General features: G+C 39.2%; 1 protein-coding gene across 8 annotated transcripts; it reads left to right on the forward strand.

Annotated features, from left to right (window-relative positions):
• The first annotated feature begins 1,886 nt into the window (after positions 1-1,886).
• On the forward strand, positions 1,887-24,219 carry trim2a (tripartite motif containing 2a). Of its 8 annotated transcripts, none has more exons than XM_061679430.1 (14): positions 1,887-2,082; positions 6,439-6,697; positions 9,392-9,582; positions 11,149-11,401; positions 11,875-12,026; positions 12,647-12,827; positions 14,579-14,926; positions 15,269-15,647; positions 16,564-16,664; positions 18,700-18,867; positions 19,933-20,101; positions 20,546-20,616; positions 20,696-20,836; positions 22,213-24,219. In XM_061679430.1, exons 3-14 carry the CDS (start codon positions 9,449-9,451, stop codon positions 22,363-22,365), a joined length of 2,250 nt encoding a protein of 749 aa, XP_061535414.1. In that variant the 5' UTR covers positions 1,887-2,082; positions 6,439-6,697; positions 9,392-9,448; the 3' UTR covers positions 22,366-24,219. The 8 variants fall into 8 exon arrangements, with proteins under 8 accessions (XP_061535414.1, XP_061535416.1, XP_061535421.1 ...); XM_061679431.1 differs by lacking the exon at positions 1,887-2,082 and adding an exon at positions 5,062-5,244; XM_061679432.1 differs by lacking the exon at positions 6,439-6,697.
• The last annotated feature ends 504 nt before the right edge of the window (positions 24,220-24,723 follow it).

The raw sequence follows: 24,723 nt of genomic DNA on the forward strand, positions 1-24,723 counted from the left end.
ACATTAGTATTGTTTTTTTAATTTTTATATATCTTTTTATTATTCATCTATTTTATTATTTTTCTGTTATATCATTATATTATTATTATTTATTTATTTAACATGATTATCTTTTAATTTATTCTTTATTTAACTGTAAATTTTTATTTCATTTATTTCATTTTCATATTATTTCAGAGATACCAGCAGAGGGTATCACTGTCACAATATAGCTCATTTATTATTATATTTTTTTAATTTTTTTTTTGGGGGGGTGGGGGGGAACTATATGGGACGGTCAAAATAGTAGAAACACATAGCGCTATTAATAGCATTTATTGGCATTTTCATGTGTACGTGTGGGTGGCGTGTCAGGCAGTTAATTATTGGACTGTGTGCAGCTGACAAACTGATACTTCCTGTGTGTGTGAGTGAGTGCATGTGTGCATGAACATTTTCGCATGAGCAAACCAAGTCTATTTCGTGTGTGTGCATGTGTGTGTGTGTGTGTGTGTGTGTGTGTGTGTGTGTGTGTGTGAACATCTAGCATCATTTTACAAGAAATAAAATGTGGTATTACTGAACAAGAATAAATTGGAAGTATTAATGATAAAATGTTGAAAGAGAATAATCTCTTAATATTATGAGGGTGAAAAAAAGCATAAAAGGTTAGTAATATTAAAAGAGAAAAAAACAACAACGGTATCATCAGTATTTTTTTTTTTTTTTAAGTCAAAAGTAAGCTGACCCTGGAACAGTTTAAACCCAAAATGAGTCACAGCATGTTTTAGCTGAAAGTTCAGGTTTTAAATAAACAAGCTGCTCTGTTTCCTAAATCGATTAACAAAAAACTCATCTGAATGATCAAAGTCCATCCACAGGTTGTTGGTTTTACCCTTCAGCTTTGCACGCAAAAAAAGAGAAAACTTTTCAAATTTCAAGAAACCTACTGTATAGTAAAACTAGAATGTCACCAAAAGCGTCGCCTGTCTAGTATACCTTCTTCAAAATTGGTGGCGATTGGCTGAATTACGTAGGAGGAGTTTGCTTTGGTACAAATCCTGGAAATTGCCTCAATATTGCAGAAAAACAGCACCTTGCGAAGCAAAATGCTTGACTACCTGTGCGTTTAACAGCATCAGTTCTATATAGATTTTTGTGCGTCCATTCATGATGACCACGTGTGCCAGATGCAAATCATTTATCATTTCATGGCGAATAATCAAACTTTGCCGGCATTTTCAATCGAATGTGGCGGTAAAGATTATTGTCTGTCCTGTCATGATGAACATGCATACCGGATTTGGTGTAAATCGGATGCACTGGTGACAGATGCAAATAATTTATCCTTTCATGACGAATAATTAAACTTTACCAGCACCTTTGGTCAAAGATGGCAGACTCCCTGTGAATTCATAGCGTAGGTTCTTAATGACTTTTGTGCATCCTGTCCCAACGGACATGCGTTCTGGATTCTGTGCCAATCATATGCACTGGTGCCGGATGCACAGTAAATACTTTCTCGTGTTTCATGGCAAATAATCAAACTTCGCCAATTACTTTGATCCAAAATGGCTGACTACATGTGTAGGTTCTTCATGATTTTCTTGCATCCCGTCACGATGAACATGCATGCCAGATTCCATGCCAATCGGATGGATTGGTGCCAGATGAAAAGATTTTCTAACACTCTCGGGGGCCTTTTGTATTTCATGGCGAATAATGAAACTTTTTACGGAATCCCTAAAATACAAAACATTACAACATCAAAAAAAGATACAAAAAAAAGAAAAAAAAGTTGTTCAATGGTTGTCTACAATCACCTCTGATTGGTCCCCTTGCTGCCTTCCCCCCTAAGTCCCGCCTCCTCACACTTACTGTGTGCCCCCATTCTGTTTGGACTATTGGAAGAGCTCACATGCATTCCTGCCTTTTTTCCCCGCCACATCCAAGATGAGGATTAGTTGACTAGCAACACGCGCGCGCGCCCTCACACACACAGACGGGAGCACTTTGCGGCCATGATGCACTTCAAGTAGAAGGCAGGAAGTGGCGACGAATATTGAGAATGATTGACATGAGAAATGGATGCAAACAAGTAATGTGAGTAACTAGAAATTCAGGTTGTTCATTATAAAGTCGTTTACATAATATCAGTTTTGTATAGACAACTGAGAATGTTGACTTTTTCCATTCAAGTCTGCATGATGACAAAAGTATTCATTTGTCCCTATGTGGAGGTTAAATATGGAATTTATTAGACAAATATGGGAATATGTGTTTAGCGTTGGATGATGTTAGACTGCAATGGTGGAGCTAATTTTCATAGAACCTTCAAAACCAAACAAAGTCCAAATAACTTTGTCTGGGAAAAGAGTGTTAATAGAAACGTAAAAATGTGTTGGGATATATATATTTTGAAATGCAATTGTTTTGTTCACAAACAAATTAATAAAAAAAAAATCCCCCTGAATCATGTGGGGAAAAAAGATGAAAAACTAGATTAAAACAAAAAAAAAGCAGTGGGAGAAAAAGCTTAAAAATAGTAAAGATTCATTTAAAATATTAAATATTTATAATTTAATTATTTTGTTTATTGATTTTATATAAATTATATTGCTATTAAATTGTGTTTTTAATTAAAATTTTCCGAACATGATTCGATCAGCTGCAAAAAACAAAATATTTTTTAAAAAATCAGTTAAAATATATAAAAAAAGTAAATAAATAAAAAAGTAGCATTTTATACATCATAAATCATCCGGAAAAAACAAAACAAATGTCAACATTGATTAAAGGGCCACTGTTGAGCTAGCTGGGAAAAAAGGCTTCGTAAATAGGTTTCCTTTTTTTAAAAAATTGTGATTCCAAAATGAAGCCAAACAACGTTTGCAGTCACAACACAACAGACAGACATAAAGACGTCGCCACAAACGGCTCATCGTCATCGTCTTATCTTGCATGGCCAGAAACGTCAGGTTGCCATGTCAAGCGCACTTCTACCGTGCCCCGTTTGTTGGAAACCCAGGAAATTGATGGGTCGCCTCCGCTGCCGTAATCTCTTATCATCCTGCGCCCGCTGGATGCTCTAGATTAGATTAGAAATGTGTATGCCCTACAGTAGTAGAACAAACTCTTGAACTGTGCCGCTAACCCAAACAGCAGCACCAACTGAGTCGAGATTCCAAAGTGTGGTCGCTCCACAATGTGGTGCGCGTTCATGTAAGATTAGCATTCGAGTAGACTCTGATATGAAGGAATATGAATATATATATATATATATATATATATATATATTATAATTTATTTATTTATTTTTAAACCTGTCCTGTTCAGCTGCATGGCCTTGCAGAATGGTGGATCTGTATGCCTTTGTGCTGGAACAGTTTTGCTGTGCAACAGGGGAGTTTGGAATACTCGCTCTGTTTATTTCATAATGTTTTTTTTATTTTATTCTGATGTTTATTGAAAATACCGCCAGACAGAAAAAGGTTTTAGGGGGCAAACAGAGGCATTGAGTGGACACGGGGACTAGGGGTGAGAACCACAGCAGAACAATAGTGAGGCAGTCTAGATATTTGAACACAAGTAACATTTCAACAGTCATTTGATGCAGAGATGCAATAACTAACCAAGAGAACAAAATAAGACAGGACAGAAAAGGGCAGGACAGGATGTGGGGAAATCCTATTGACGAGTGGTGCGGTGGGATTCTTTTTTTGTGTCGAAACAGCTGTAAGAACCTGTGAGTTTATATATATATATATATATATATATATATATATATATTACATATTACATAATTACATATTTTATTTTATAGAATTCAATTGAAATAATTAAAAACCATCCATCCATTTTCTTCACCGCTTATCCTCACTAGGGTCCTAGCTAACTGCGGGCAGGAGGCGGGGTACACCCTGAACCGGTCACCAGCCAATCGCAGGGCACATATAAAAAAACAACCATTTGCATTCACATTCACACCTACGGGCAATTTAGAATCTTCAATTAACCTACCACGCATGTTTCTGGCACGTGGGAGGAAACCGGAGTGCCTGGAGAAAACCCACACAGGCACGGGAACAACATGCAAACTCCACATAGGCGAGGCCAGATTTGAACTCGGGTCCTCAGAACTTCAGAACTGTGAGGCAGATGTTCTAACCCATTGCGAATTGAAATAAAGAATACATTAAAAATTCATATTCAAACATGAATAAAAATTTAAATCTATTTTCTAATGAAAAAAATCATTTACAATTTCAAATTAAGTATAAATTAAAAACTACAAAAATAAAGACCTGAATAAATAACATTTCTAAGTTATAAAACTTCATTTCTTTTTGTTTTTTAAATTACATTAAGATAATTACAATAACTTAAAAAATGAAAAGAGTAATTCATTAAACACAAAAAATAAAAATAAAGAATAATTCATTTTAAATTGAAATAATTACAATAAATTACAAATTAAAATAAAGCATAAATTAAAAAAGTAAATATACAGCATCAATAAATAAACCTTTTAAAATGATGAAACATCTATTATTTTATGTTTTGTTACATTACATTTGAATAATTAAAATAAATTCAAAATTTTAATAAATAATTAAACAAAATATATTTTATTTTATAATACAATTTAAATAAAAACAATCAATTACAAATTAAAATTATATTAAAACAAACAATACAATTCTTAGTTTTATTTTGTTTTAATTAAATTGAATTAAAATAACTAAAGTAAATTACAAATTAAAATGATGTATAAATACAAAATGAATAAAAATAAAAAATGGACAAAAACAAACATAATTAAACAATAAACATTTCAAAATGATAAAACACCACTTAGTTTTATTTTGATTTTATTTAGTTTGAAATGAAAACAATTAATGTTATAAAATAAATTCCAAACAAATAACAAAAAACATCAATAAATAAACACAATGCCGTTTTGCCATGAATAAAACATCCTTTACGAGCCCCTTGCCCCCCCCCCCCCCCCCCCCCATGCGGGGTGAGTCAGCATCCGAGGCTCCCCATCGGGAGCGCCCATAATTCCATCTGTTAGGTGCACATTCATCATCCCTCCTCCCTCCCTGCCTCCCTCTCTCTCTCTCTCTCTCCCTCTCTCCCTCCCGCCCTCCTTCTTTCCATCCATCCATCCATGCTGCACATGCTCAAAGGCAGTGAGCCGACATTTACTTGAGGACAAGAGGGATGTGATGGGAGGAAGAGGTTATTTACAAATATTTACAAGTGAGTGTAATGATGATGATGATGATGATAACGATGATACATTTGTTATAACGCCTGTTAAGTCTTGGTTGCCAACCACATTGTTTCGAACGTTCCTGTTGTTGCTTTTTTATTTTCTGGCATGAAAGCGGGAATGGCCGTTTGATGGGATTACATAAGAGGAGAGTGTGTGCGTGTGTGCCCACTGAGGCTCATGTGTTGCTATGTTGTGTTAGCATTTAGCAAGTGAAGCTCGGCCGATCCCCGATTTGAGCAGGTACGTTATTGGATTGTACAAAACTTTCCATTTGTATTGTTTTTTGTTTGCAGACGTGTCTGTAGAAGTTGGCTTTTAGGTGCCGGATGTGTGAAAATGTCAGTTGCATTTTGGTTGTCTTTTGTTGTATTTGTTCATTCTTTTAAAGTACTATGTATACAGTAGTTCCTCGTTTATCGCAGGGGTTATGTTCTCGAACTTCCCACGGTGGATGAAAATCAGCGAGGAAGCAACCATATATATTTTTTATTACCTAAATATATTTTATAGCTTTATACAGAACAGCAATATAAAATATGCATGTACAACAAATGATTATTGTCCACTTGACTCGCCCATCCTCATGTTCTTCACTGTCGTATCTGTGACTTTGAATGCGTGTGTGGCTTTATAAGGCGGGGCCTGGGCTGCTGAGTGACATGAGAATCAGTGAATGAGTGTCGAATTGGCAGCTGTTGGCTCAGAATTGTGCTGGCTGTTAAGTGGCTAACCGTTACGCAGTCTGTGTGTTGAGTTACTCGGCATCAGTTGTGGCCATCGGCAGCTCCTGAATGAGTGTGCTTCTTACTGTCCTTGTTTGTTTTAAAGTGCACTGGCAGCTGAGTTTATTCTTTACCACCTGTGGAAGGGTTACAATTCGTTCTAACTAGCAGTGGTAGGCGATATTAAATTAGCTAACGATGTTTACTTTACTGTAGACGTAGTTGTGTGAGCCAGTTCTGCTTTACAGTAGACACGTTGCACTTCTTTTTTTGATCCTAAACCTTGGACATTCTCTGTCACTAAGACACTGAAAATGCAAAGCCCAAGCTGTCAAATGCTGATGGCCTTATGTTTGTCTGAATTTTGTATACCAGAAATGAAACAGAAAAAAGTAAATGTACTGTATATGATTTTTGGGACACCCAGTATATCACTCTTTCACCCTTTAAATGTAGGACTCATGTTAACCACGGCGAGAGCCATTATTCACAGACAGAGAAAACATGGAACAGTCCGGGAGTGGCCGGCCTATAAAGGTTACCCCACGAGTACGGCGACAACTAATCCAGGAGGTCACAAATGAACCCAGGACAACATCTGAAGAACCGCAGGCCTCCCTCACCTCAGCTTTAAGGAGTTAAGCTGTTCAAGTGTTCATGACTCAACAATAAGGATGAGACTCGACAAAAATGGCATCCACGGCAGAGTTCCAAGGTGAAAACAACTGTGGACCAAAAAGAATTTAAAGGCTTGTCTTACTTTTGCGAAAAAATAAAAACATTTAAATTAAATAAACAAATATGAATGATTCTCAAGACTTTTGGGTGAATATTCTTTGGAGTGACGAGACGAACGTTTAACTTTGTGGAAGGTGTGTGTCTTGTTACATCGGATGTAAATGTAGCACAGATTTTTCAGAGTAGAACATCATACCGACCTCAAACATGGTGGTGGTAGTGTGATGGTCTGGGGCTTCTTTGCTCCTTCAGGACCTGGACGACTTGCTGTGATTGATGGAACCATGAATTTGGCTCATTACCAGAAAATCCTGAAGGAGAAAGTTTGTGACTTCAAGCTGAAGCACATTTGGATTCCGCTGCAGGACAACAATCCAAAACACACCAGCAAGTCAACTTCTGAAAGGCTAAAACAATTAAATGAAGGTTTCAGAGTGGCCTTGTCAAAGTCTGGACTTGAATCCGATTGAAATGCTCGAAAACCCGCCAGTGTTCCTGAAGTGAAACAATTCTGCAAGGAAGAGTGGTCCAAAATATCTCCAGAGATGTGAAAGACTCATTGCCAGTTATATATATTAAAGAATAAATAAATAAAACGCTTTCAGTTGTTGCTGCTGAGGGTGACCCAACCCGTTATTATGTGTAGGGGGTGCATTGCTTTTTCACAGAGGGCCAGATAGCTTTGAATATTTATTTTTGTCTTAATATATAATGTTACTTAGGTTATCTTTGTCTGATATGTATATTTGTTTGATGAGTTTAAAAAAGGAGACAATGCAAAAAAAAAAACCAACAACAATGATTTGAGAAGGGGGCAAAAACCTTTCCACAGCACTGTATATTGTTTTCTGCCGCCTTAATTTTGAAAGTGTGTGTGATCAAACATTAGTTTAAGGTGCAATAATATCAAATTAGTTGCTAAAAGAGAATATATTAGAGTATAAAGCGTATTTTGGAGTAATCAGCTTTCTTTGGAGTAATAGCGCTGTGGCAAAAATGTCCTCATAGCGTTAGAATCTGACTTTTAACAGTGAGCACATCGCATTACCTCATTTTAGCGCTAATTCAAACCAGGCCACATGAATACTTAGCAGTAAAAGTACATTTTAGAAAAGACAAAGAGAAAAATAAAGTATAATAGAATACGGAAAGCATATAGTGTAGTTGAGTCCCTGAGGCTTTTTTTGTGGCACTGACACACTTTGCCTGGTCTGCCTGATAACAAAAGTCACTTTGTGAATAAAAGGACACGCCGACTGTCAAGCTGGCTCACACTGGTGCATTGTGGGTAAGGCGTTTATTTTTGGAGCCAGCACAGAATGTCCCGCTTTCTGCTTTTTCATTCATTATGTAGTAGCCCTGTTGCGTCGTAAGAGTAACTCGCAGCAGGATGGCAGCTGCTTGCAAGGATGCGGGTGCGCCAACTTGGACGGGGCGTTGAACAGGTTGCGCGGCTTGAAACATTTGGGAATGGTTGTTCTACGTCAAATCAACACCGCCCCATGCTAAATGAGGTTTGTTTTTATTTTTGTTGGCGAGTTTAGTGGGTGATGGTGCGATACGGGTCCGCCAAGGGGCGAAGGGGGTGCGTGGCTTGAAAAGTTAGGGAAAGGCTGTTTTAGGACGTAAAATCACACAATTATACGCTAAATGCAGTTTTTTGCTGTTCTTTTTTTGAGTGGGTTGGGGGATGATAAATTGCCCGTAGGTGTGAATGTGAGTGCGAATGGTTGTTTGTTTACATGTGCCCCGCGATTGGTTGGCGACCAGTTCAGGGTGTACCCCGCCTCTAGCCCAGGGTCAGCTGGGATAGGCTCCAGCACGCCCGTGACCCTAGAAAGGAGAAGCGGTAAGGAAAATGGATGGATGGAGGATATTTGGGTGGTGGGTTGGGGAGTGTGGTGCCAAGGGTTAGGGGTGTTCAATGGGGAGCAGTTCAGGTTTTTGGAATGGCCGTTTATTCATGTAAAATTAACATAGCTAAATATTTAGGTGACAGAGCTGAGCAGAGATTTTAACCCCCCCAGCTGAAACATCAGATATGCAGAAAACTAGATGACTGAACTTTCTTTTGGACTTGCATGATGCAAATTCCTGTTAACCATGTGACCTGCGGAATTTTCCAGACGGGGGTTATGTGCTAGGATAACAGGGCTGAGTGAAAACCCAGGTCCACGACTCAAGTTTAAATTTAAAGAAAATCTATATATATATATATATATTTTTTTTTAAAGATAAACTTAAGGTATACAGTAGTTGGGTTAAGGAATAGCACAAATATGTAAACAAATCTAACATTTCTAAAATATTTAATTCTTATAACCCAAGACAAACAACAAATTCTATTTTTCCAGTGTTCAAGATAGTTTAATCTTTAAAATTGCATTTATTAAATAGGGAATCAGATTACCGTGCAGGAAACTTTTCGGAATTCATTTTTGTAATAGTTAATTTTATCGTTGATTTATGCAATTTCTTTCGTTTTCAATTTCTTTAATCTTATTAATCGTATCGGTGTGTAAAATGAGTGAAACCGCACATGTTGATTGACGCTTTTGTTCAAGTCCTTTTCTTTTTGTGACGGGATAATGACGCCCCAAAATAATCCACTCTCACCTTGGAGGAGCTCCCACTGTTTGAGCAGTATTGATGGAGTTCGTACCTCTCGCAGGGCTCAGGCAAATAAGAGGCAGAGCCGGGGCGGCCTCTACCGAGTCCCACGTTTAGGATGGCCGCTGACGCCGGCAACATTCCGAGCCCGGTGGTGCGCCAGATCGACAAGCAGTTCTTGATCTGCAGCATCTGTCTGGAGCGGTACCACAACCCCAAAGTGCTGCCTTGCCTGCACACATTCTGTGAGAGGTGAGTCCACTCGTTACTTTTACATTTAAGTATTATTATTGTTATTATTATATTTGATATGCGTTATGAAGCAATATTTCAAGATAACACACAAAGGGCTTTATAGGACAAGGGTCCATGTTTGGTAAGTTACATACAGTGGATCTAAAAAGTCTACACACCCCTGTTAATTGATATAAAAGTCAATGAGACCAAGACAAATCATAGGAAATCTTTTTCCAGCGTTAATGTGACCTGTACAACTTAATTGAGAAAGAAATAAAATAAAAATTGGGAGAAACTGAGATATGTTTAACGTAATGTGGTTGCACAAGTGTGCACACCCTCTCATACCTGGGATGCAGTGGTGTTCAAAATTAACCAAACATATTCAAACTCATGTTAATGGGAGTCAGTACACAACTGCCACCATTTAAAGTGCCTGTGGTTAACCCCGAATAAAGTTCAGATGTTCCAGTAGGCTTTTTCTGACATAATTTTTTTTCTAACAGAACTCTGAAGGTTTTGTGCTAACACTAACTGGTATGACCGATGCCGCATAAATGGTAAAAAAGGTTATTATTATTATTATTATTATTCAATTTATTAAATTATTTATCTTGGCCTCCGGCCATTTGGTACCGGGCCACAAAGACGGACTGAAAATCCCCCAGACTTTTTTTTGGGGAGGGTTTATTTTAATAATTATTATTTGTGAGAGCAGGAGACGGGGCAACCACTCAACCCCACCGCACCCCATCGATAATTAGCTTCCCATCAGGACCCTCCGTGTATGCCCTCTCAGCAAAGGCAGTAAAAAGATTGGGGACAACTGCATTATACTGAATGCAATGTCAAAGTAAATATGATACTCCAAATTTAAAACATAAATACAATTAAATATGATCAAAGAGAAATTTCATGTCAAAAAAAACAATTCAGATTAAACATAAATACTAACTACAATGAAAGAAAACTATAAATTTAATGAACATAGGATGTGAGTGTTTACTAGCTGTGTGATGACATGTGACTCAGTGCAATTGGCACCAGCATCTCTGCTGGCCTTTTGTTTGGGGGACAAAAGAGACCCTGTGTGACTCTGGTTGCTTCTCAACTGAAATACATTTTTATTTCAAAGCCTCTCCGTGGAACACATGATTCTTCAGTTCAAACATGTATACATTGAAGACTATTATCTTCCATTCTTTTTATTTTTCTCCCCCAAATGACGCAAGAAACAATAAAACTCACCACATTCATTCCAATATCATCATTTAAAACGTTAGTGAGGGATACTGTACATGTTCACTGCATCTGTTTTGAACATGTTATGAACCTTTTATTCACTAGCTGCTATGATGTTTTATGTAAATATGTAACTCTATCACATTGTACAGTTTGTTGTACAAGTATTTGTGTTTCTTTTTGCTATGTTTTACTCTGCTCTCTGCAGCCAGGTCGGCATTGCAAATGAGAAACTGTTCTGAATTGCCTTACCTGGATAAATAAAGGTTCAATAAATAAATAAAAATAAGTCAGTTAAAGACTCTAAATCCATTTCTGTGTCTTGCCCTCGCCCCCTAGGTGCCTGCAAAACTACATTCCGGCCCACAGCCTGACGCTGTCGTGTCCCGTGTGCCGCCAGACGTCCATCCTGCCCGAGAAGGGTGTTGCGGCGCTGCAGAACAACTTCTTCATCACCAACCTGATGGACGTCCTGCAGCGCTCGCCGGGTCACCGTGGAGCAAGTGGCGGCCAGGAGGCGGCGGCCGTCCTCAACGATATGGCCACGGTGGCGGCAGGTCAGCTGCTCTCCTGCCCCAACCACGGAGGCAACGTAAGCAGAATGTGGAGGATTTTCAGACGGATGTGGCTAAAAGTTCCAATGCGTGATGATGTAATTGCTGACTAGTGCGTTAAGTTACGAGTGACTTGACTTCCAAATTTTTCAAGATATGTGCCGATTTCTTGCTTTGACTTTGGAGCACAAACTGTAGACGCAAGCGTTCCATGGTGCCAGTGAACTCAACTCACTTTGGGAAATAGTGAACAGTTCTTCAAAAACGAGGCTTCAAGTTATTTAATGCCACTCCCAGTTGAAGTTTACTGTCAAAGTAAACAAAACAAAGACAATGACACATAGTGTATTTAAAACAACCAAACAACGCTGCCTTAAGAACGGCCTGTTAGCTTAATGCTAAACATAATGGAAAATACCATTGAAATGCTACCAGTTAGCACAAAACAAACAACAACAAAAACACTGTACACTGATTTGACATGATGAGATGTGATTTCCTTGTGGTTCAGGTGATGGAGTTCTACTGCCCGCCGTGTGAGACGGCCATGTGTCAGGAGTGCACGAGTGGCGAACACGGAGAACACCCCACCGTTCCGCTGAAAGACGTCGTGGAGCAACACAAGGCCTCGTTACAGGAGCAGATGGACGCTGTCAAGAGGAGGTGCGCTTGGGATTTTGTCAAAAGAATTGTGGGGGGTTGAAAGGGGTGCACGGCTCGGAGAAAGGTTTGTTTAGAGTTTTTGCGGGGAAAAAAAAGTGTGTGACTCAAAGGTTGGGAAAGGCTGTTCCACAATCTAACATAAACGTAGGAATATGTTAAATTGGGTTTTGTTTTGACTTTTTTTCCCGGCCTGCCAGGGATCGTGGTGTGCCAACTCTTGTTTTACACTGAAGCTTTCCATTTTCTTTGAGTTGGGGAGGCCTCTTATAGGGGTGCGCAAACATTGTCGGCATGTTGAAGTGGGTGCACGGCTAAAAAAGTTTGGTCAAGGCTGTTTTATGACAAAAAACAATGTTGCAATATGCTAGACAAGGTTTGTTTTTAATTTTGGTGTGTTGAAGGGGGTGCACAGCTTTGTAAATTTGAGAAAGGCTGTTCTGTGACGTAAAATCACTATACACGAAACAGTTTTTGAGTTTGTGTGTCATACTGCCGGGAATGCAGTGTGAAAGCCGCTATTCCTGCGAAAAAGTCAGCTATGTGACTTTGTGACTACGCTACCAGTTTCTGTCCTATGCCAGCCTCTTAGAAAGGACGTCCTTTTTGCGGTTTTCCTCCAGGTTGCCTGAGATCGACGGCGCCCTGCTGACGCTGTCGGAGATCCTGCAGCGACTGACTGGTCGCAAGAGTGCTATCGAGGAGGACATCCATGCCGCCTTTGACGAGTTGCAGAAGACGCTCAACGTACGCAAGAGCGTCCTGCTTATGGAGCTGGAGGTCAACTTCGGCCTGAAGCAGAAGGTGAGGTGACTTCAAATAATCCAACACGTGTTTGTGTGAAGATCAAGACAATTTCATCCTCAGTTACTGTAACTTAGTCAATTTGGTAACATCAAAGACTATTTAGTCTTCAGTGGACCTAACGTTCATTGTTTTCATGAATACCAAAGATATTTTACTCTTTAGTTAATGTAATTAAACCTAACATGCATGTTTTCATAAACAACAAAGACCAGTTTGGAGTCTTTAAATGAGCCTAACCTATGTGTTTTCGTCAACATCAAGGACAATTTTAAGTCTTCCATGAAGCTGATATGCATGGTTTCGTAAACAAAAAAGAAGTAAAAGACGTAAACAAATCTAACATGGGCGTTTTTGTCGACATCAAAGACATGCTTGAGTCTTCCATGAACTTAACATACCGTTATGTTTTTGTAAACATCAATGACGATTTAGAGCGAACGAACCAAACATATAAAACAAACACATCTAAGACAAATGTAAGTCTTCAACGAAGCCAACGGTTGTATGTGTAAACATCAAAGACAATTTAGAGGCTTCAATGAACCTAACGTGTTGTAAACATCAAGGACAATTTCGAGGAAACTAACCCAACGTGTGTTTTCGTAACCATCAAGCACAATTTGCAGGCTTCATGATTCCAACATTTGTTTTTGGGAACATCAAAGACAATTTAGTGTTCAATTAACCCAATGCGTGTGATTTCATAAACATACACGAACTTAACAGACACGCTTCTATCAATCTTGAAAACAATTACGTCTTCAACGAATCTAACGTAGATATTTCTTGGAAACATCCAGTCAACATCACAAATGCATTGGATTGCTAATACTAAATTGTATGAATTTACAATGACTAGGTATGAATTGAATGAAGAGGCCTGCAGAGTGCTGGTCCTGGCCTCTCGTCCATCTTCCTCATCATCTGGTTGGCTTGCTATCCCCTGGAGCTTGATCACATGTTGATGAGTCACCATTGACCCGCCCTCGATTGGAGCCCAAAGGGGGGGGGCAGGCTGGGGTGGGTGGAGCCCAGGACTGGTGGGTGGAGGGAGCTTGTGTTCCATCTGCTTGTAGATAGATAGGAGCCAGTGTATAAGAGGGTGCACTATCAGGGTGTGTCACACTGCATCCGTGGACCAGATCTTAGGGGTTCCCGGGTGTTTAGGGGGGTACTAGACTGCGCAACACTAATGGACTTTGGGAGTCTGAGATAAATGCACAATGGCCTCAGGCGGTGAGCCAGAAGACGAGTGTGACAAGCTGATTCACGTGAGTTTGTTTTGGTCCTTTTAAAGAGAAAAAGACGGTGTCCAGGGATTCTGTTTTCATGGCCTCTTGGCGTCCTTGGTCGCCCTTTGCAGAATGGGTTTTGGCGTTTTCCAAAAGATCTGAGTAGCAGTTTTGGCCTGTAAAAAGAGTGGTGGCAGTTTTTTGTTTGTGTCCTGGGCGGCCTGCTCGTCCAACTAAAACACCACTATGGAACAATGCTGCCCTCTGCTGGTTTTCTTTGGTATTCTGAAAAAAAAAAAAAAAACGTCAGGTAGATTCATTGACTTAATTGTCTTTGATATTTACAAAAATTCAAACTTGGGTTCAGGAGACGCTAAATTGTCTTTGACGTTTAAAAAAAAAACCACGCAGGTTACGTTTATTCAAGGCTTTAAATTGTCTTTGATGTTGACAAAAACACGTTTGTTACCACCTTGTCACCCTGCCATCCCCTGCTGGTTGGTTTTGTGTCTGCAGGTGCTGCAGGCTCAGCTGGACAATTTGCTGCAGGGCCAGGACGGCATCCGCAGCAGCTGCGACTTCACCGAGCAGGCCCTGAACCACGGCGGCGAGGCCGAGGTGCTGCTGGTCAAGAAGCAGATGAGCGAGCGCCTGGCAGAGCTGGCGGCGCAAGAACTTCCCCTGCGGCCCGGCGAGAACGACCAGTTGGACTTCCGCCTGGAGACGGAGGGTGTGAAGAAGTCCATCCACAACCTGGGCAGCGTGGTGACCACTAACGCCGTGGCGTCCGAGACGGTGGCCACCGGCGAGGGCTTGCGGCACTGCGTGGCGGGGGTGCCAACCTCTATCACCGTCACGACTAAGGTGGCACATGACCCACAACTTTATCTCCAGCTCAATGCAGATAGGGGCACGGCGTTTGATTTTATTGAATTTTTGTATGAGTAATGTACACGCGACACGTTGATGCACAATGACAGTTGTGCCTTGAGATACAAGTTTAATTTGTTCCGTAACCACGTTCGTAGCACAAACACATAAGGGGGAAAGGCTGCAAACGGATTAATGGCATTTGCATTCATTTTAATAGGGATAAGATGCTTTGACATATGAGTGTTTTGTGTTATGACCATGGTCAAGGAACAAATCAAACTCTCATCTCAAGACAACACTGTACAAATGAACTCGTCTTTGCCTTTTCCTAAGGACAAAGACGGCGGACTTTGCAAGATGGGCAATGCTGTCCTGATGGCGGAGATTTTGGCGGCCGACGGTAGCAAAGGCGATGGCGAGATCCTGGACAACAAGAACGGCACCTACGAGTGCTTGTTCACCGCCCCCACTGAGGGCACCTTTACATTGTCCCTGCGCCTGTACGAGGAGCATATCAAAGGCAGCCCCTTCAGGATCAAGGCCAGCAAGTCGGCGGATGCGTCGGCGGCGTCCGACGGCGTCAAGAAGAGGCTCAAGTCTCCGGGCAGCAGCGGGCACATCAAGCAGAGGGCCATTAAGAGGCCCGCCAGCATGTACAGCACCGGACGCAGGAAAGAGAACCCCATCGAGGACGACCTCATCTTCAGAATCGGTACGCGCTTTCCTTTTTTGTGACCATCAAAGACACTGCTGTCTTAAAAAGTTGTTTTCATGAATATTGAAGACCATTTTGAGTTTTGAACCCAGAGGATGCATTTTTGTATAAAAGCAGACATTTTAGAATGAATGGAAAACATCAGTATTTTGTAAACATCAAAGACACTTTGGGGTCTTAAACGAATGTAATGAGTGTTTTCATGAACTTTGAAGACCATTCTGCATCTTTGATGAACCCATAACACGTGTTACTGTAAACATCAAAAACAGTTTGTGCCGGCGAACAAAACCTTTTGTTTTTGTAAACATCAAGACACTCTGGATTCTTGTGCAAAAGTTATGTATGTTTTTATGATCACTGAAGACCATTCAGCATCTTTAACCAAACCAACATACATGTTTTTGCAAACATAAAAGTCAATTTAGAGTGAAACAATGAATGAAACAAACTTGCATGTTTTTGTAACGATAAAAGACTCTTTGGAGTCTGTCAACAAATGTAACCTGTGTTTCCATGTTCTTTGAAGACCATTTGCATCTTTAACAAACAACGGACCTGTAGTTGCAGACATCAAAGACATTTTAGAGTAGACAAACCAAAACATCAAAGACAACAAATCCAAAGTATAACAATTTAACGATAAAATATGACGATAATAAAATAGTAATAAAGGTACAACCAAACATGTTTAGAAACATCAAAGACACTTTGGAGTCAATCAATAAATGTAAGTGTGTTTCCATGAACATTCAAGATCATTGAGCATCTTTAACAAACCCAACGCTTTTGTAAACACCGAAGACAATTGAAACTCTTCAGGGATCTGATGGACTTGTTTTCATCCACGAGACAATTTTAGTCTTCAACGAAGACTTTGATATTAACACGGCTTCTATTTCCCAATGTGCAGGCACCAAAGGGCGCAACAAAGGCGAGTTCACTAATCTGCAGGGTGTGTCCACCTCTTTGGGCAAAGTGCTCATCGCAGACAGCAACAACCAGTGTGTGCAGGTACAAACCTTTCACAACTGGAGGACACTGATCGCTGCATATTTTTGTATGTATATATTACAATATATTTTTATTTTGTTGTTAAAACTACTCGAAACTCAAGGTGTAGGACTTGACTTGACTCTGGACTTGCCTGTCTCGACTTGAGACTTGACTCGGGACTTGAGGCCAAAGCAATGACCTTGGTCCCACCTCTGTGCTGAAGTGCTTCAGCAAATCGTTATCCACTAAAAGTACGAGTCCTGTTTTGGTGCTAGCCAGTAGCCAATCAGAGGCACAGTAGGACGGGTTATCGTTCCATAAATACACCGGAGACCTTCTGGACTCAATACATTTTCATTGTTGTGGTAACAGCCAACGCAGCGAGCCAGCCGCTGGCGGAACAGCGTTGGCTCCGTAGATGCAAACAACTGGGACATTTTAGGAAAAGTTAACTATTTATTATGTTCGCAAGCCCCTGAGCCAACTAGCTAGCAAGCTAAGGAGCTAAACAGCTCACTCTGGCTTGGTCAATCGTGGCGACATCATTTATAACAGAGATCGCTAACTGGCAGACCGCGCGCGCGGTCTGCGTGCGGACCCAGAAGCAGTCCCATACCGACCCCACACCATAGCCAAAAAAGAAAGGTTATGATTCTTCTAAGCGACGCAACATTCGAGGCTTTACGGTAGTGACTATCCGTACGTACCGACCAAGCGAGTTCTGCCACCCTCTTCAGCCGATCAAATCTGCATCTCGGGCGGTAGTCACTGACTGCGCAGCCCATCGACGGACAAATGTAGTAGGGGAGACTGTGTAAATTGAGTAATAGACGAAGAAAGATCAGAAAATGACCGATAAAGCAAGAGAACATTTGGAACAAATGGCGCTTAAAATGGAACGGCCAGTCATTTTTGTTTGTATTTATCAGTGGTAGGTTCCCACTGGGACACTTATTAAAAGTGCATATGAATGTAAAACACCATTACGAAACAAAACAAAGGTTTGGAACAAACATAACCTCTAAAACTGTTCAGTTGTTAAGATTTGTTAAAATGTGTAAAATTGTCTGCGACTTCACCGTTGTGTCAAGAAGCCAAACAGAAAAGGGGACTTTTATTTATTTTTTTATTAAAGTTAAGCACTTTATTTGAACACGTATGAATTTCTCTTTTTATTTACTTGCTCTTATTGTGAAATGCAGCCTTACTTTTATTTAGTAAATAAGAGAACATTACACAGTTGTGCTCATATGGCCAGGGCAGAATTTCTAACACATGTACAATTCTTTATTATGCTGTAATGTCATTATATCAGTTGCATGAAAAAACAACAATAGCTATACTTTTTCAGAAAATATATTGTTCCAAAAAATGGGCTACTGTGACAGGCCTAAACACATATATATTGAAAGAGAGCAAGAGCGATGGGTAACACAAAAATATTGTACACACAGTATCAAATTATAGCGGGACAGCGAAACAAAAACCGTGATATAACGGAGGATTACTGTATCTGTATTCCATGATGATAAATTGCAGGGATACATTGTTCCAGGGCTCGGACTCATTGTTTCTATGATATGTGCATCCCGGACTCACATGGTAAAAATGATCTACAAATATTTTATCATTTTTATCTTAATATCCATCCCTCCATTTTCTGTACAGCTTATCCTCACTAGAGTCACGGGCATGCTGGAGCCTATCCCAGCTGAGTCTGGGCGAGAGGCGGAGTATACCCTGAACTGGTCGCCAGCCAATCGCAGTTTTATTTTATTTATTTTTTTGGACGTAAATTAAACTTTTGCTTTAATCACCATAACATTCACTTTTTTTTCTCGTAATATTATGACTTTAGGCTTGTAAAATTACATTTTTCTCATAAAGTATGTATTTATCACGTAACATTTACATTTGTTTTCCTCAAAATATGACTTTATTCTTATAAAAGTGCAACTTTTGTATCATAAATTATAATTATTATCCCTGTAAAATGTCAACATTTTTCCTGTGGAGGATGCTGACCGGTGTACTTTTTTTTTCCTCCTCACAGATTTTCTCCAACGAAGGCCTGTTCCGGAGTCGCTTCGGGGTCCGGGGCAGAACCCCAGGTCAGTTGCAGCGGCCCACCGGCGTAGCCGTCCACCCCAGCGGCGACATCATCATTGCCGACTACGACAACAAGTGGGTCAGCATCTTCTCCAGCGACGGCAAGTTTAAGGTGAGCCGTCCAACGTTTGGATTATAGGGGGCGAGGATTAACGTACCTATTCATATTTTTGCTTTGGCGCAATCTCATGCCATCTTGGCACCAAGAAGCTACGTTGAAGTGAGTTGAGGAGTTTCATTTTGACAAAACTAGTGCTTGCCACCATCTTGTGGCATATTGGTGCCAAAGACATGTTGAAGTGAACTGAGGAGCTTCATTTAGACAACAGTAGTGCTTTGGCGCCCAGGAACTATGTTAAAGTGAATTGAGGAGCCTTATTTCGACAACGGCAGTGCTTTGGCACCATTTTGTGGCATCTTCGTGCCAAAGAACTTAGTTGAATTGAGGTGCTTCATATAGATGACTGTAGTGTTTTGGTGCCATCTTGTGGCATTTTAATGCCAAGGAACTATGTTGAGGTGAATTGAGGAGCCTTCATAAAACAAGACTAGTGCTTTGGTGTCATCTTGCTGCCAAGGGACTCTGTTGAATTGAGTTGATGAGCTTTGCTTAGACAAAGTAGTGCTTTATCGCCATCTTGTGGCATCTTGGTGCCAAGGATCTATGTTAACATGAATTAAGGAGCGTCATTTAGATAACAATAGTGCATTGGGATCATCTTGTGGCATCTTGGTTTCAAGGAACTATGTTGAAGTGAGTAGGGGCGCTTCATTCTGACAAAAAAATGTGCTTGCCACCATCTTGTGGCATCTTGGTGCCAAGGATTTATGTTGACAGAAATTGAGGCACTTCATTTTGACATCAGTAGTGCTTTGGCGCCATCTTGTGGCAGCTTAGTGGCAAGGAACTGCTTTGAGGTGAATTAAGGCACTTCATTTGAACAACAGTCATGCTTTGGCTCCATCTCGTGGCATCTTGGTGCCAATGAGCTTACGTTAAGGTGAGTTGAGGAGTTTCATTTTGACAACAATTGTGCTTCACCTTGCTTGTCGCAGCTATAGTTACTTTTTGGAGTGAGCGTCAATTAATTGGGTATTTTCGCTATTCGTAATAGGGCTCGGTCCCTATCCTCCACGAATACTCGGGGTTCACTGTATCTGAATTTGTTTTCTGAAGAACAAGATTGGCTCAGGTAAGCTGATGGGTCCCAAGGGCGTGTCGGTGGACAGGAACGGTCACGTGATCGTGGTGGACAACAAGGCCTGCTGCGTCTTCATTTTCCAGCTCAACGGCAAGATGGTCTCCAAGTTTGGTAACCGCGGCAACGGCGACAGGCAGTTTGCAGGTAATGGCAAACGGACCTTGTGGGCAACTTCCCATAAAGACAATTCTAAGTCTTTAATAAGGTGACCTCATTTTCGTAACATACAATAAAACAATTTAGAGTTTTGAACAAGCCCAACACGCGTTTTTTTGTGAATATAAAAGACAATTTATTCTTTATTGAACCTTTTGATAAACATCAAACACAATTTAGTCTTCATGTTTTCATCATTAAAGACAATTTAGCGTAAACAACGTACATACCTGTTTGTGTAAATATCAAAGACAATCGAGTCTCCAAATTCTGCACTTACTGTCTTTCTGTAAATATAAAATGTTGATTGAAACTAGCATTCATGTTCTCGCAAACATCAAAGACGATTGAGAGTTTTCAATGAACCTAGCATGCATGCTTTGATAGACAAAGTATTTGGCTTGTTTAGAGTTCGTTTCCCCCCACATTCAGGTCCTCACTTTGCTGCCGTCAACAACAACAACGAAATCATCATAACGGATTTTCACAACCACTCAGTCAAGGTAAATTGTGTTTTATCTCTGCACTGTTTTTGCGAGGTTCTGATAGATTCAGAATTGATTTGGGGCAAATGTACCGTAGGTGTTCAACACGGAGGGGGAGTTCCTGTTGAAGTTCGGCTCCAACGGCGAAGGTAACGGTCAGTTCAACGCTCCCACGGGGGTGGCCGTGGACGTCAACGGAAACATCATCGTCGCAGACTGGGGGAACAGCAGGATACAGGTCAGTGCAGGTCATAAACGGATCATCCTACCGATTGAAATTCCACCAATGTCGTGACATCGCTGCTTTCCTGACCTTCATCTTCTTGCGGAAAGAGTCACCCGTGCTGAATGAGTTATTATTTTGGAATCTTTAGCATTTTTTTCCTTCTTGTTATTAAAGATCATCACTGTGACCAGTGGTGGTAAGTAAAATTTACAATGCAACGCGTTACTCAAAAACTGTGGTCGGGATGACGTCATAAGTAATCTAACGCGTTACTTTTTATATTAGAGGAGTGAGATTACAGTTACTGTGATTTATCTTCAAATATTTACTTTTTTTGTTCAGGAGAACCAGAGTTTAATATGCTTTTGAATTATAATAGGCTATTTATGCTCAGGCAACAGATATTTATCATTAACAAACTACAGTGCTTGGGAACATGAGACAAGTCAATAACCAAGACACTTGATTCAGTCACGGTGCATGTCATAAGTGTTGACCAATTTTTAGCCTTTGTTTTAGTAATGACTAATAAAACAGACAAAACACACTACATTCTTAACCATCCATAACTAAAATGCACACAACGACTAACTACAATATCGAAAAAAGGTGAAATATTTATAAACGGAGCCGTCTGGGGCAATGGCGTAACGTGACATGTTGCATGTTTGTACGGTTAAGCTAATGCTTTTTTTGTACTGTGGATAAGTGATATTCCTGCCACTTGACAGCTGCTGAAAGTAACTAAAACGTTTTTTTTTTTTTCTAACTTCGTTACTTTTGGCGGCACGGTGAGCGACTGGTTAGAGCGTCTGCCTCACAGTTCTGAGGTCTGGGGTTCAATCCCCGACCCCGCCTGTGTGGAGTTTGCATGTTCTCCGTGTGGGTTTTCTCCGGGCACTCCGGTTTCCTCCCACATCCCAAAAACATGAATGGTATAATAGCTGGGATAGGCACCAGCACGCCCGCGACCCTAGTGAGGAGAAGCGGCTCGGAAAATGAATGGATGGATGGATGGATGGATAGTTACTTTTGAAATCAAGTAATCAGTAAAGTAACTAAGTTACTTTTTCAAGGTAACTGTGGCCATTTTCTTCTGCTTACCCGGGTCTGGTTGCAGGGGCAGCAGTTTAAAATGGAAAGCCCAGACTTCCCTCTCCTCCCTGTCCTTTTTTTCCATAAATTACAATTTCATCACCAAGATATATTTTTTAAATTTTTTTTCATAACAAAATGATTTTAGTGATGCATTATGACTTTATTCTTGTAACATGATGACTTCTTTTTCTGGTAAATTAAAATGTCCTTTTTGTGAAATTCAGACTATTTTTCTCCCTCTCATTTGAGTGTTAATAATAATAATATGTATTATTGTTTGTTTACGTCAGGTGTTCGACGGCAGCGGTTCATTCCTGTCCTACATAAACACGTCTGCTGACCCGCTGTACGGCCCTCAGGGTCTGGCGCTCACGTCGGACGGACACGTGGTGGTCGCCGACTCGGGAAACCACTGCTTCAAAGTCTACCGTTACCTGCAGTAGCCTGTGCGCGCTATACACTATAAACTATAAAAACACACGCGTGTGGACACTAGCGTAAGGAGCAGATTTGCACTCATCCACTGTCACCTGTTGTCTTCCATTTGTGCCACTGGGACTTTTTGTTTCCTTTTGTTTTGTGCTTTTAGGAGTCACTTCAAACCAATGTACACATTCCATCGCAGCTACACTGAAAACAACAACAGGAATAATTGCAGCAATGAAAGAAAACATACTCAACAGTCTTCAAATTTTGCGAGATTACTTTAAAAGTATTGTACGAAGGAGTGTTGTTGCCACAATGAAAAGAAAAAAAATATGAAAAAATATTTAATTGGGAACAATTTAACAGTCAAGTGAAAACAGTCATAATATAACAAGATTTTTTTTTAAATATTATAATGGTTCTGTATTATTCAGAACAAAATATTTAACTGAGAAAAAGAGAAAAAGCATCTTGGTAAAAAAAAAAAAAAAAAAGTTGTAATATTACAAGAAAAAAGTGTAACATTAACACAATTATCACTATGCTACTAATGTAAATTCATAATATAGCAAGAAGTCTTTTTTCCCCCGTGGTAAATTAGGATTTCAACCACTCATATAATACGACTTTCCCCGTATAGAAAATTCCAATTTTATCACCGTAATGTTTTATTTTTTTCTCATGTTATATGCTTGTCATATTACATACAGCTTCATCTATGATTGTATCTTGGCGACTTTATTCTTGTACTATTACAACTTTTCCATCATAAAATTAAGACTTTGTCTCTTAATATTATGACTTTACTCTCAAAAATTATTTTCTTTTTCTTGTAACATTACAATTTTAGTAATTTAGTGAATTACAATTCTGAAAAAAAATATTGTAATGTTATGAATTTATTCTGATAACATTTCATAATTGTTCTTGTAAAAATGTTAACATTTACCTTGTACTATTAAGGTTATGTTTCTGTAAAAACATCTCAATATTATTTTGTTATTCTCATATGATTCAGATTTTTCTTGTAATATTATGACTATCCTTGTGAATTTCCTGCTTTTTAAAAATAATATTACAATTTCACTCGCGGAATAATTTGACTTTTTCCCCCCCCTCGTCATAGTACAAATTAATCTCTTCGTACTATTATTTTTTTCCTTTTCAACGTGGCCCGAATTCTCCTCGACGCATTACTCTTTGTGATGTTGCAGCAGAGAAAGTATTTTTTTATGATAATCCACTCGAGTTAAAAATTTAGCGCAAAGTATTTGCACGACCAAGACATAACAACGTGATACAATAATGCAAACCATAAGCATGGCTTTAATGAGTGTCAATGTTACATCACCAATAAATAATAAACAAACTAACCCAAGTGCTTCTGAGGCCACCAAGTGCAATCTGCTGTGTTGTGACGCCTTACACCTTAAAACAAAATTTACATTTTAGAACTACTAACAAAGTGTATTGTAGCAAATATATAGTTTGACAGTACAGTACATAGAATACATGGCTACACAGATTCTGATGAGGATTTTTTTTCCTACTCATTCCTGTTAAATTATTACATTTTCCATTTTCTGGGTTATTTCTTTTAATGTCGAATGAAATTAAAGTGTCCACTGGACATAAAAAACAACAAAAACATACATTTCTGTTGTCTTTCTATTATCATTGCATGCTGCATGCTTAATAGAGCTTTTACAAAAAGTTTTGTTTCTTATTGTCACATTAAAAAATATTATTGCAGCGATTTTAAATACTTTAGAATAAATTTCTGTAATATTTCCCTACTCTTGTCAAATTATGACGTTTTCACAATATTACCATTTTTTTCTGTAATAGTACGACTTTATTCAAATTTACTAAAAAAAACATTTTCTTTTGATTTACAACTTTATTCCTGTAAAATTCAGATTTCTTTTTTCTTGGAATATTACAACTAAGCCTTGTACAATTACGACTCTCCCTGTCAATAAAAATGTTATCTTCAGTAATATTGCAAATTTCTCAAAATGTATTTTTAACATATTATTACCACTATTATCAGAATATTAGAAAGTTTTGTTGTGAAATTACTATTTTCTCTTTTGATATTTAAACTGTTTTGCCCCCTGATAATACTACTACTTTCTTCTAGTAAAATTATTCAAGAAATGTATTTGTCATACCAATACACAATAACCAAGGTCCCAGAGTAGCCCAAAATACATGAAATATAAATATAACACTAAAATAAGATAAAGTAAAAATAAGATGTAAAATATAAAATACATATCTACAGATAATTTCTTGTAATATTACAACTTTACATCTTGTAAAATTAAAACTTTTGTTCAGAGTATTATGACTTTTATTTTTATGATTTTGTT

The sequence above is a fragment of the Phycodurus eques genome, chromosome 6, assembly GCF_024500275.1.
Source record: "Phycodurus eques isolate BA_2022a chromosome 6, UOR_Pequ_1.1, whole genome shotgun sequence".
In the NCBI taxonomy this organism is placed as follows: Eukaryota; Metazoa; Chordata; class Actinopteri; order Syngnathiformes; family Syngnathidae; genus Phycodurus; species Phycodurus eques.

Excerpts from the sequence above, each read along its gene's own strand:
- trim2a (XM_061679430.1), top strand. The coding sequence starts at position 9,449 with ATGGCCGCTGACGCCGGCAACATTCCGAGCCCGGTGGTGCGCCAGATC. Across the intron at positions 9,583-11,148 it reads CTGCACACATTCTGTGAGAG|GTGCCTGCAAAACTACATTC; the intron begins GTGAGTCCACTC and ends CTCGCCCCCTAG. Across the intron at positions 15,648-16,563 it reads CGACCTCATCTTCAGAATCG|GCACCAAAGGGCGCAACAAA; the intron begins GTACGCGCTTTC and ends CCCAATGTGCAG.